General features: G+C 38.7%; 1 protein-coding gene across 3 annotated transcripts in view; it reads right to left on the bottom strand.

Annotated features, from left to right (window-relative positions):
- Positions 1-201: 201 nt before the first annotated feature.
- LOC147226251 (rho guanine nucleotide exchange factor 4-like) overlaps positions 202-13,044 on the bottom strand; it is a 52,966-nt gene continuing 40,123 nt past the window's right edge. For 2 of the 3 annotated variants that reach the window (XM_086161043.1, XM_086161044.1), the window contains 9 exons: positions 9,505-9,684; positions 8,726-8,926; positions 7,940-8,119; positions 7,580-7,812; positions 5,883-6,012; positions 5,643-5,774; positions 5,096-5,339; positions 4,124-4,201; positions 202-2,208 (listed from right to left, as the gene is read on the bottom strand). In XM_086161043.1, coding sequence (XP_086017169.1) covers positions 2,051-2,208; positions 4,124-4,201; positions 5,096-5,339; positions 5,643-5,774; positions 5,883-6,012; positions 7,580-7,812; positions 7,940-8,119; positions 8,726-8,926; positions 9,505-9,684 — 1,536 coding nt within the window. In that variant the 3' untranslated portion in view covers positions 202-2,050. Of the gene's footprint in view, positions 2,209-4,123; positions 4,202-5,095; positions 5,340-5,642; positions 6,013-7,579; positions 7,813-7,939; positions 8,120-8,725; positions 8,927-9,504; positions 9,685-13,044 lie in introns of all 3 variants that reach the window. The other variant, XM_086161042.1, reaches the window with a different exon arrangement.

The following is a 13,044-nucleotide window of genomic DNA, read 5'->3' as shown; positions in this document are numbered from 1 at the left end:
TCAGCACAAATACTGAATCACTTGCGTCTCAGAAATTGGGTCCATCAGTTGGAAACTGATAGACCCATCAGTTATACTGCAGCACTGCGAGGGTGACCAGCTTCTGAAAATTTTAGCTATGAAAAATGCAAAAAGTGTCAGAACAACATTGTGGTTAACATTAAAAAAAACAAAACAAAATCAACCCAACTGATAGCTTCATTAGTCAGTATAGGAATGTTTAATATTCCATATCATAAGAAGCTAAAACATCTGAACATAAAGGTGAGAGGAGTACATTTCACTGAATGCACTTACAGAGAGATATCACTGGGCTGCATCGATGTGAAATGAGAGACCAGATACACAGAGCAAGAACACTGGATATCAGAAGTACAGGTAGTTAAAAGACAGTCTGGACACAGGCGCAGTTTGCATTGGTTCAAAGGGGGATCACCGTAAACAGGAATGCAGAATGCATATTAACACATAATATATAAATTACTGTAATACCTTAGTAAGATGTCAATGGGGGGGACTGATAACAAAAAAACAAAAAGAGGATTTCAGAATAATCTGAAAGTTAGCAAAATATTAACAAAAAATATTAGGTGGAAAAAAACAACTAGAAAAATGGTGCGTTAATTATCCACAAATGATAATAAAGAAAAAAATACATTAAAAAAAGAAAAAGATTAAAAACATTTTGTAAAAAAGGAAAAATGCTATTGATAACAAATGAAAAAAAACGTAGAGTATTTAACAGAAAACATTGAATCTTTTCTATTGTTTAAAAGGTCAGAATTATATATATATATATATATATATATTTTATTGTATGTGAAATACTCTCATTTACATAAATAAAATGTGAAATTAAATGATTCTGCAGAGGAAAAAGTTGAACATTATAATATTTCATTATAGTTCCTCTAGAGTTATTTTATTTAGTTTTTATTTATGTATTTCATTTTTTTTTCTTCTTTTTTTTATTGTAAACCCCAAATTTTAAAGTTCAAACTACACTGATGCCTCATAGTGTTTGTAGTATGTGTGTGTGTGTGTGCGTTCGTGCGTGCATATGTTTTTGTGTGTGTGTTTGCGTGTTTGTTTGATATTTCAGCCTTGTCGCACACTGACTCCTCAGTTCCTGAATCTGGTTAAATATAGCAGGGTTCTTCAGAGATAAAAAAATATTATTCACAGTATTTTTTTTCATCACATCCATGCATCGAAAGTCATCCGTGACACACTTCAAATGGCACTTCAAAAAAAATGTTAAAAAGACAGAAAAAAGAAAAAGAGCAAGTTGTTTACTTTCAGTGACATAGTAGGTATAAGGAGCTGATCAGTCGAGGCAAGTGTTGCTGGAAAAAAATTCAGGTTCCTGCAAAGTAAAATTATAAATCTGAGGAGCTGAATCTTCTTTGGGCAGCATTTGATGTTACATTGTCAAGCGTTTGTACAATTCCACAAAGAGAAACACACAACCCAACCCTGGCATATGGCGCTCACCGAACACATATATGAATCGGATTATATTGTTGCTCAGAAAAAAAAGAAAAAAAATGACAAGTAACCCCCCCCACCCTCATTTTACCCATTTTTATTTCTCATCAGTTGACAATAACAAACAAATATAAAAAAAAAAAAAAAAAAATTCGGCACTGTGAGCAGTTGGCAAAAACCAGACAAAAAAAAAAAAAACAATAAATCAAGCAAAAAATTAAGGACACAGTTTTGTTGACAGGCAGTCAGGATCCCTTGCAGCAGGACAGTAGTCGTATCAGTTGGAGCTTGACTGAAGGTGTTACACTAGTGAGTTAGTCCACTTGCTCTCATTGACTCTCCGGGAGACCATTCTCAAGTCTGATTGTTAACCCACCAGTAAAGTGCTTTAAAAATGAATCTCCTCCTCGACGTAGACCTCATCTGTACAATAAATCAGTATGTCAATTACGATATTAGGAAAGAGCAGAGAGGAAGGATTAAAACGGGTCCATGTAGACGTGAGCAGAGCCTCATCCTGCTTCCTCACATCATCTCTGTTCACCATCCTCCTCTCCTTCCTTTACTTCTTGAAAGGCGTCAGTCTGCCAATGTTGTGCCAAAAGGTGGAGGCTTTGCGCTTGGGCTCGGCCAACATGAATACCTGCTGCTGGGGCAGGGCAGTGGGCAGGGAGGGATGCTTCTGACGCAGGAGGAAGTCGTAATAGGGCCTGGTGACTGCTGAAGAGCAAGAGATACCGGATGATTACTCTTCACTGTTTCACAGATTAATGTATCAATTAGATAGGTTTGTTATTATTTGTTATTAAAGGCAAATCATTCTTGAGTCTTGGATTGATATGTCCATTAGGCTGATCTATATAATTTGAATTTTCTCTTTTAACACTTGAATTTACTTGTGGCTATACATTCATTCATATATATGTAAATACATATATCACATATACACACACACACCTAATAAAAAAATCATATAACAATAATAATAATAATAATAATGATAATAATAAATAAATACACACACACACACACACACACACATATATATATATATAATAAATATATGTGTGTGTGGTAACATTTTTTCCCCGTATGATAAAATGAATACAGAATTAAAATATACGTTTTTCAGTCTGTAATGCCGAATTTCATCTCACTTTTTTTAACTGTTTCCATTCATAAATTATTTCCATTTTATTCACTGTAAGGGCTTAACAGTTGTTCATATAAACTAAAAAATTAATATATCGATTAGATGATAGATTGAATTTTTTGTGCACATGAAATTTATAATTCCTGACTAATAGCTTTACTACTTGTTATGTATTACATACATTTCTGCTTTTGTTGTTGCTTTTGTTTCAGTTATAATAAACTGGGGTAGCCTCAATGAACCCATGAAATAAAGATCGACTATATTCTTTTTAATATTGAGGGAATCACATAAAAACACAAACTTTAAAAACATGATCTTGAGATAATTTTTCTTTTTCTTCTCCTTTTGGCTTTTCCTTCAGGGGTCACTAAAGCGAATCAACTTTCTCCATCTAACCCTATTCTCTGTATCCTCTTCTCTCACACCAACTACCTTCATATCCTCTCTCACTATGTCCATAAATCTTCTCTTTGCCTGGCCGCTCCATTTCCGGCATCCGTCTACCAATATATTCACTATCCCTCCTCTGTACATGACTGCACCATTTCAGTCTGGCTTCTCTGACCTTCTCTCCAAAACATCTGACATGTGCTGTTCCTCTTATAGACTCCTGATCCTATCCATCCTGGTCACTCCAAAAGAGAACCATAGCATCTTCATCTCTGTGACCTCTAGCTCCGTCTCCTGTCTTTTCGTCATTGTAACTGTTTCTAGGCCATACAGCATCGATGGTCTAACCACTGTCTTGTACACCTTTCCTTTCATTCTGGCCGATAGTCTTCTATCACATAGTGCCCTTGACACTTTTATAGTCTTCTTTTGCATAGTACCCCTGACACTTTTAAACTGAATATTTGTTTTGTAATTGTCTTCTGTTAGTGTTTGAATAAAAGAAAAAAAAACATACTAATTTACTTGGTTCTGTACAGTGCCTTTCTCAATATCTCCACAATTTTCTCTTTTTCTACTCAAAGTTCACTCATTTAATAATTAAATATTTGATAATTAGAAATGCACAGGAAATGGAGTAGCTGCCGCACTGAAATTAAGATCAGCATTATTCTGTTCTGTGTATTTTTTTGCACTATAGCAAACAGCTGATGTTAGGAATGAAAACCAAATTATGCAATGCCTTACTACAGTCCTATATTCAGTAAAATCTGTACAAGACATAAAGAGGTAATAAGGGCCTTAACAAAGTCCACAAAATCCATGACGGAAGTTCGGACTGTTGCAAGTATAATAGTCAAACAACTAAAGAATTGCTCAGTACCATGGTGGTCCTTGTGTTGAACAGCTAACCAAATTTTTGGAACAGCAGAGGCCATACTGAAGGCTCTGCTACTGCAACCTTGATGACGTATTTGAAATGCCAATTTGATATCATACTTCGTAATGGTTGGTTACTCCAAACGCCCCCGAACCTTTAGAAATATCAATATATTTAGATGTCAGTTGCTAATCAAAATTAATGTTTACCTTTGGGTTTCCCAGATGGATGGCTTTTGCCTGCATTCAGCATAGCCTGTTTCTTCTGGATTTCAGTGAGGGAGAAGCCTGCAGAGAGAGTATATGACTTGTCATTGATGAGGTCTGCCCTGGCCCTGGACCAGCGTCGGCTGAGGCTACACCTGAGCAGATATGGGTCTTTTCTCAGTCAGTGAAATGAGTCATCAATAGTTCATCACATATTCAAGGTAGAAAATAATGAGAACCTGTGTTTGACTGGTGAAGATTATTGATCATAGACTTGACATGTATAATCCAAATTTCAAGGAGATTGTCGATTGTGCTTACTAATTATGGTATTTAGATGTCATTCTTAACCCTCATATTATGTTAAGGGTCAATTTGACCCATTTCACCCATTGACCCAATGGGTCAACTTGACCCTTAACATAATATGAGGGTTAAAAGGACTCCTCCTTACATAGCAGATACCAGTAAAACATTCATTGCCATGTCTTTGCACACCAGAGTAAACACCCCATTTTGAGATTTTTGGTAAGGACCTTTGCAACACCAATCGATGCTGGACTTTGACACAACATGATGCTATTAGAATTGGCTAGTTTTATATCGGGGAAATAAAAAGCTTTTTATCAATAAATTTGAATTATCCTTTTCCAAAGACACTTATGAAGTTTAACTTTTCAACACAGCACAACTAATATTTTCCTCATGAGCTGGTTGATCTCGTTCCTCGCTGTTTTGAAATGTTTCAAATACCACTGAGGGAGGGGTGTTTGTAATATGCCTGTGTGTTGGGTAAGACGGCATTATCGCCGTTTGAACAGAAATTAGTTTTTCTTTTATTTTGTTTTTCTTGCCATTTATTTTCCATTTGAGGATACCTGATTTCACTGTAAATGCATTATCCTATCTATTATGTCCACAAATGTAGATATGCTAATCAGGGAGTCTTCTCCAACATGCTTTCTGTCATCTTACCTGTTTCCTGGTCAAGTTGAACCCGCCTCCTCTCATCGGCGAAGGCTCGAAGCCAACGCTGCTTCTGCTCCGGCTTTTTAGCGCACAGGAGATGGACCTCATCACCCACAAGCGACCTCAGCTTCAGGGTATTCTTCACGGTGATGTTAAAGCTCTTCTCCTTGCCATCCTCCACATCGATCACCTCCATGTGGTCCATGTCCATCCGACCTTTGTAGTATAGCATATCCCGGCGCAGGAGATCCTACAAAAAATAAAAACCGTCAAACTCCAAAGTCAGGCATCGATTGGAGCATCTTGAGGTTCATCTAAATCACCATCTGAGTGGCTTCATGTGACAACAAAAACAGAGGGCTTGTATTTTTAAAGTGTTGTTAGGTGACATACAGAAAATCAGTCACCATCTTGATGTGCAACTATTTTTGTCAAGTTATATAATTATCTCAACTATATTTCAGTTTGATTTGTAACCGTTCATTAATATGGAAATTCTTACCTGAGTTTACCACCAATGATTTATGTGTGGAGGTAAATCGCAAACTCTCACCTTTTTGCAGTAAACCATCTGATGGTCAAAGAGGAAAAACATTCTCTGCTGACTCTTGGCCTGAGGCTGAGACAACTTGGTCAGCTCTCCAGAAAAGATGAGATCCGAGCTCCGGCTGAGCACGTCATCCCCCTGCACGGACATCCACCAACACATAAACAAACATAAGCTCCCCTGTTCAGTCCAGAAGATGTACAGAATGTCAATGAATTGCTGAAAACCAAACAATATGTGCAGCACCTCCCAGTCCTCGATGGAGCTTTGCCATTGGGCGATTTTATCGATGTTCTCAAGGCGCCGTTTCCTCTCGTTGATGAGTCTGGCCACATTCTTCATGGCATTTAAGGCAGCTTCCACATCTTTATAGTCTCTAAAGATCAGAGTGGTATGCAGTTTGTTTCTGGAAATCTCTTCTCTCAGCAACCGCTTAAAATATTTATGTTTTTGCTGCGGATGTTTTTTTTTTCTTTTTGTACTCAGACATGGGCTCTGTCAAAGAATCTTATTACTTGAGGTCAAAAATCAAAACAAAACAGAACGCAAGCTATCTCCTCCCAGACCTGGACTAAAGCATCCGCCAACTCCTTGACAGTCTGTGGTGCAACATGGCGTTGGAAGATGGAGCATGACATGATGTCTCAGATGTGCTCATTTGGATTCAGGTCTTGGGAACGGGCGGGCCAGTACATAGCATCAATTCTTCCATCTTGCAGGACCTGCTGACACACTCCAGCCATATGGAGGTCTGGCATTGTCTAGCGTTAGGAGGAACCCAGAGCCAACTGTACCAGCATATGGTCTCACAAGGGGTCTGACGATCTCATCTCAGTACCTAATGGCAGTCGGGCTACCTATGGCGAGCTGTGCAGATCCCCCCAAAATATGCCACCCTTTGCTATCCTTTGGTATCTCTATGGTGTTGGGCTGTAAGCACAACCCTCACTTGTGGACGTCGGGCCTTAAAACCAGCCTAATGGAGACTGTTTCTGACGTTTGAGCAGAAACATGCACATTTGTGGCCTGCAGGAGGTCATTTTGCGGGGCTCCAGCAGTGCTCTTCCTGCTGCTGCTGGGTTGTTGCCCTCCTACGGCTTCCTCCATGTCTCCTGATGTACTGGCCAATCTCCTGGTAGCACCTCCATGCTCTGGACACTACACTGACAGACATGGCAAACCTTCTTGCCACAGTTCGCATTGCTACGCCATCCTGGATAAGCTATATACCTGAGTCTCTTGTGTGGGTTGTACACTCCGTCTCATGCTACTGCTAGAGTAACCGCGCAGCCAGCATTCAAAGGTGACCAAAACATCAGCCGGAAAGCATAGGAACTGAGAAGAACTCCTTTATTGGGGGTACTTTGCCAATTGCCTAGAATTTCCACCTGTTGTCTATTCCATTTGCACAACAGCATGTGAATGAAATTGATTGTCAATCAGTGTTGCTTCCTAAGTGGACAGTTTGATTTCAAAGAAGTGTGATTGACTTGGAGTTACATCATGTTGTTTGAGTGTTCTCTTACCTTTTTGAGCAGTGTATACAGGCAAATTTACATTTACAATTACATTTACATTTAATACAGCTCATTTGAGCATAAACATTATAGCTCAAAGTCCATGGCCCATGTTTCATTAGCATTAACAATTAATCAACTAGGGTTGTTTTGAAAACCTGACTAGCCAGGATTTACATTAGCTGTGACATATCCACTTTAGCCTATTTTAGAATACAACAGGTTGTGTATATTGTGTGTCCCCTTGTGAGCACTGGTACATAACTGCATAATTGTGAGTGCTTTTATTTTAATTACCACCATTTTTTCTATATTGATAAAACTGTAAACAAAATTTGCAAAGCGATAATTGTGTGTGTATGAATATGTAGTTCCAGATGTATTTAATATGTGAATTAATCTTGTCCTGCATGGTTCTCCACTCACCTGTGCTGTGGGTTGGTGTATTTGAGCAACTCAGCCAGTTGCAGTGGGTACTTGCAGATCTTTTGAACCGGTGTGAGCAGGAAACCATCCAAAGAAATGTCAATCATCTTCTGAAGGAGTCGGCAGGCCTCAAAGAAGAAAACATACTTGTTGACCTTCATGAGCTTGGAGAGCTGGATGCAGGCGTTGGGGTGATTGTTGCAATACTCGGAATAGATTTGGAAGTCGGTTTGCTGCAGGACAGAAACAGGAAGGATCAGAGTCATCACTATTAGTAAGGTTTGACTCGTCCTGAACATGTAGACGCACAAATAAGTGGTTACAATTATCATATGCTGTTTAAACCAGAAGTCTGCGTACATGTTCAAGGAAGCAGCAGCCAATCTCACTCAGATGTGGCTGCTCTTTGTTGAACTTCTTCTCCAGGACTTTCAAAAACTTTCTCTGAAAACGATAGATCTCCTCAATGTTGCCAAATATGGTCCGGAGCTGCTCTTCAGTGAACATGTCAGTCCTTTTGCGGCACTGTTTGATGTAACCCTAAGACACACACAAACAGGTTCAGCACCAGGTTGAAGGGCACGCTTGTAGAAAGGAATATTTTGAGCTTATAAGCAAATGGGAGAAGGAGCTACAAATATAACTAGCAATTTATGTTTATCAGAAATACAACCCAACTCTGGATCTATCATGATGTTTAAAATACGAAAAAGGACGACCAGTGATCAAAATAAGGGCCTGAACAACAAGGGATAAATGAGTATGTGGCCTTCATTAATGACGATTAGACATACAGTAAGTCAGAATGAATATTAATTAGTCAGGGAGAACCACATGATAAACAATTTCAGCTAACTATTGATGTACAATCTGATAGAATGACAACTGGCCGATACATGTAAAAGAACAGTTGATTTTTAGTCAGAAGAAACTCTAACAAAGCCAACTAATGGCCTGAGATGATAACGATCAGTGACGTGTATTAAAACCAACTACGTCACGAAAAGCGATTGGTCATTTAAAGACTTTAAAATAATGGCAGTAAGGCAAACAATGGACAGAAATAGCAGAAACAGTCAACTAAATGCTTCAACAATTGACAGAAGCATCACATTGGTTTTGCATTTGACATGATCTGATCCAGACCTCACAGATGTCCTTCAGGTGCTTGATGTAGTCTCTCTCTGTGCTCATGATCTCATTGATGACATTAGTCCTCATCTGCTCCTTACAGGGTAAACCAGGTCCCAAAAACAAGCCTCTTCCCGCCTGGTCTTCCGCTCCAGAGTGAGGCTCCTCCAGGGGGGCAAGATACTCGTCCATGGGTTCATCCTGGTTAACACGTAGCTAAAAGATGCGCAAAAGAAATGTCAACTCTATTTGCAGGATCCCTTAATTCCAAGTCATTGTTGTGCATCATTTTAGTAAGACATTTTGCATTAACAGATGGTATAGACTAGGATTTTAAATTTCTCCAAGTTGTGCCCCAACAACCTCTCTCTCGATTAGGCAAAAACATTGTAAATATAAACTCTGACTCAGATTACATTTAAAAGCAAACATACATATTTAAATAATGTATTCAAAAAGTAAAAACAACATTTAAGTATAACTTTGCATGGATGGCATATAATTCAGAGACTAATATAACAATTGGTGAAATCACGTCTGCCAGAGAGATCATTTGCTATACCAAATTTAATATGCATCTTTTGAAACTCGGTCAGTCTATGGGACAAACATGAAGGTGTACCGATACTTTAGTTACAGCGAGCTTTATTGAGTAGGAATCACTGTTATCGATACACTATTGCAAATGACTGGGGACTTTTTTTATCTAAAAGCTGTCTACCTCGCCAAAATGTGAGAAAAAACATAATTAAAACTTAAAAAAAATTCTCCCTTAATTGGATAGTTTGCCTCACCCGCACAAAGCTGGCAGGGAACCAGCCCTCACTGTCCATGATGCGACCCCACCACCACTCCTTGTTGGTTGCATCCACTACTTCGATGACATCACCGGCCTTAAAGCCCACTTCCTGGTCATCCATGGTGACATGGTCCCAGAGGGCCTCGGCATACACCACGCTGCCATCGCTGATAAGCTGCGGGGGGGGGGGGATCAGTGATTCAGAGATGTTTCATCATGTCGAAAAAGCTTGTGAAGTGGAATCTCCATAAAGTGCTTCTAGTCATATCTACATCTGTGCTCAGACAAGGAAACACTGCTGGTGTCATGTCATCTGTCTGCAGTCAACATCATTCTCTTGTACTCTGACTATATTTCAGGCTTTATTCAGACATGGAGGGATATTTGCAAATAGAGGTCAAGTGATGGACGAGAGGCAGAAGACATTGATGAAGAGAAGAGAGAAAAATGTTGAAAATCAAGCGCTTTACTGATGGTCTTTTCACCTGCATAAATGCCCCGTCATCTCCAGGAAGTCCATGAGTTATATTTCTATTGTAAATAACACCTCATGGTGCTATATATAGCTTATTTTCTGATCTTATCTTGTCCAATCTTTCAATCTTGGAGTGTAATGTAGGATTGATGATTCAGTTTTATGAACATTGAATACATTTGAAAGAGAGACAGTTCTATTGCTCTATATGACTTATTCCCTTTCAGGCACTTATACAGTACATTTGTCACTTTATTTAAAAAGTGCAAATAGAATACAAAGAAAAAAAGCAGCGCATCATCTTGGCCCGGTTGGTGCTTCACAGATTCCAACAGTTCTTTCCTTATTGGATAACCTATTTTTGACATCCTGTTACAGTGCTGCCCACAGTGTGAACACTGTCCTCTCTCAGAAAATCTTATAATAGATATGGAAAGTAGAAAAGGGTTAACTTTGTACTGAAAGTGAGCAGCATCATGTCAGTGTTGCAGGCCGTTGCTTCTGAAAATTCTGTCTTTCTATGAATAGAGCCCAAGAAACAAGTCAGCCAGCTGATTTTCTTATTTGATACTGGCCTTTCATTCATGTATATAAATATTTGTACCCCTAAAAATAACATTTTTGATACAATATAGGATTATTTTGTGATAAATAAATCTGTAGCTTGGGATAAACATTGTAAGACATGAATATTTAGTTATCTGTATATGGCAATAGACAAAAAAAAATGTTACTATTTAGCTATTGTCATTGGCAGCCTTAATTTAGCCATGATACGAAAATTGGATTTAGTTCGAGGCTGATATTTTGTATTTCAAGTTTTCTACAGGAGCAACATCAAATGTTAATGTTCATTTAGTCTGAACATCTGTTGACATTGGGTCCTGACAATTAACTGAGGTCTCTGACTTTTTTTTTCACTTTGTAGTTGGTAGTTCAAACTAATTTACAGCTATTGCTGTTATATTTCACTGATATTAATACCATGAACATATTGTTCATAATGTATGTAACTTGGCTCTTCCGTCTTCTTCTTTAAATTCTGCTCTGTCACTGAGATGTCATATAGAAATGATAAATAGAGCACTGATTATTTACCCTGAATAAAGACTTCTTTTACTTTTGATATTTACATCACACACACAACACACACACACACATCACAATCCATTTCCTGATATACATACATAAACAAAAATCAGTATTGGCATCAGGTGAAAAACGTCCTGGATCCAAATATGAAATATGAAAATATGTAAGAAAATTTGATAAATGAATCCTGAAGTGGTAATTACATCGGACGCAATCCAGGTTATCAAGTTATCAGTAATCCAAGGCAGGATACGCTTTTGCTGTCAGGCTAAGTTCTGTCCGACTGCTTCTAGCTTCTGCTTTAGGGCCGACCGGTCCCTTTTCATGCTTTCTGAAACTGCGAAATATTACCATCACTTTGCGGTTTACATTATCAGCATGAAATGTGGGAACTGTTATTTACTGTCAATGCACACATTTGAAATTCATTTTAAGACAATCAGACCTTTTAAGACGTTCTCGCCGGGTACATAAAATGATGTTGCGGGCCACATTTGGCCCGCGGGCCTTGAGTTTGACACATGTGATTTAAGGGGATTCAACAAAAATAAGCACAGCAGAGAGAATTACTAATCTTATATGCTGTTAGAGGCGAGCAGGCAGGATGGTGGGCAACACTGAGTTTAGCATGATAACTTTGGGCCTTGGTGAAAGCGCATGGAGGAGGAAGAGATATGGCTATGTAAGATTAAGATTCTGCAGTGGTTGTATACCACACTTGTACACATCAACAGTTCACTGTGCCAATGCCGGCCTGCACGAGCCGCCCGTTCTGCTGCTCAGCCTGATTCTGGGGTAACCGGACCACATCAGCCGGGCCGCTCCACAGCAGGCTTCTCTTTACTCACCCTCATTTCACAACATTCCTCCCGTATTGGCACTTTCAGTCATTTCATTTCTCTTTGTCATCTCACTCCTAGTTCCACTGATCCATCAGAACATGGAATAAAAACAGCCAATGTGGCTGTTGCTAGGCAACACACCCACACCATCTTGTTTCAGTGCTGCCTTTTCTCTGCAGATTCCTCTGTGACTACATGACACCTCAATATTCTCTTATGAAATGTAAGGACAGGAAATAACTATATGAATTTTACTGTAAGTAGGACGAGCATCGTGATTTTGTTACCATGGCAACAGTAATCGCTAATTTGCACACACGCACCTGCACCCCATAGTCAGTTAAAGTAACTGAGGCATGAACAAGCCTGAACAATCCAAAAAGTCTAATTAATAAAGTCAGGGTTTTATTTACAAAAATAAAGCTGAAATAATTTGTTGTCATTGGATTTGCTAAAATGAAAACATCCTTTATTGTTCAACTGGATGAAAAGTAAAATGAGACGTCCCCCTGGCCTTGCCTCACACACAAACACACACACACACCCACCCACACACAGGAACACACACATTTACAAAAGAATGCCAATGAAAGAAACAATCCTACTTCGACCTGTGTGTCAAGAAGACAATAGAGTTTGGTTTACTTAAGTTGGATAACTTAAAAGTTGCAAAGTATTGGCACCAGAAGTCAGCAATAAATAGATGAAAAACCAAGGGATCCTTATTTAGCTTGTCAGACAGGCATCGATAAATCTATCAATTGCAAAACCCAGGAATACATTCCAACACACAACTACGGGATACAATGTAAAACACTAGAATAAAGACTGAGAGGATATATATGCAAAATATAGAAAGTGATTCATCAAAGATAGCTGGATATCGAAGATAAATTCTGAAGCCTTTCCTTATCCTGCTGAGGATAAACATGCATTACATTACATATTCCTCTGGAATTATTTGTGAACCTCTAAGCTGAAGGTTCAAACTTTACCTGTGTGTGATATCACATGTATTTTATTGCCTGCACAAGAGTCACTTGCAGTTCAGTTCATTTCAGATGTGTTCTTTTGAGATTTTGTTTCAATAGCATTGTTATTCTGGGCTGACATTTTCTGTAACATA

Source organism: Fistularia commersonii, chromosome 15 (genome assembly GCF_037954325.1).
Source record: "Fistularia commersonii isolate RoL2024-O1a breed Wild chromosome 15, RoL_Fcom_v1.0, whole genome shotgun sequence".
Lineage (NCBI taxonomy): Eukaryota > Metazoa > Chordata > Actinopteri > Syngnathiformes > Fistulariidae > Fistularia > Fistularia commersonii.
Note: the sequence above shows the minus strand (reverse complement) of the source record. Positions and strands in the feature narration are given on the sequence as shown.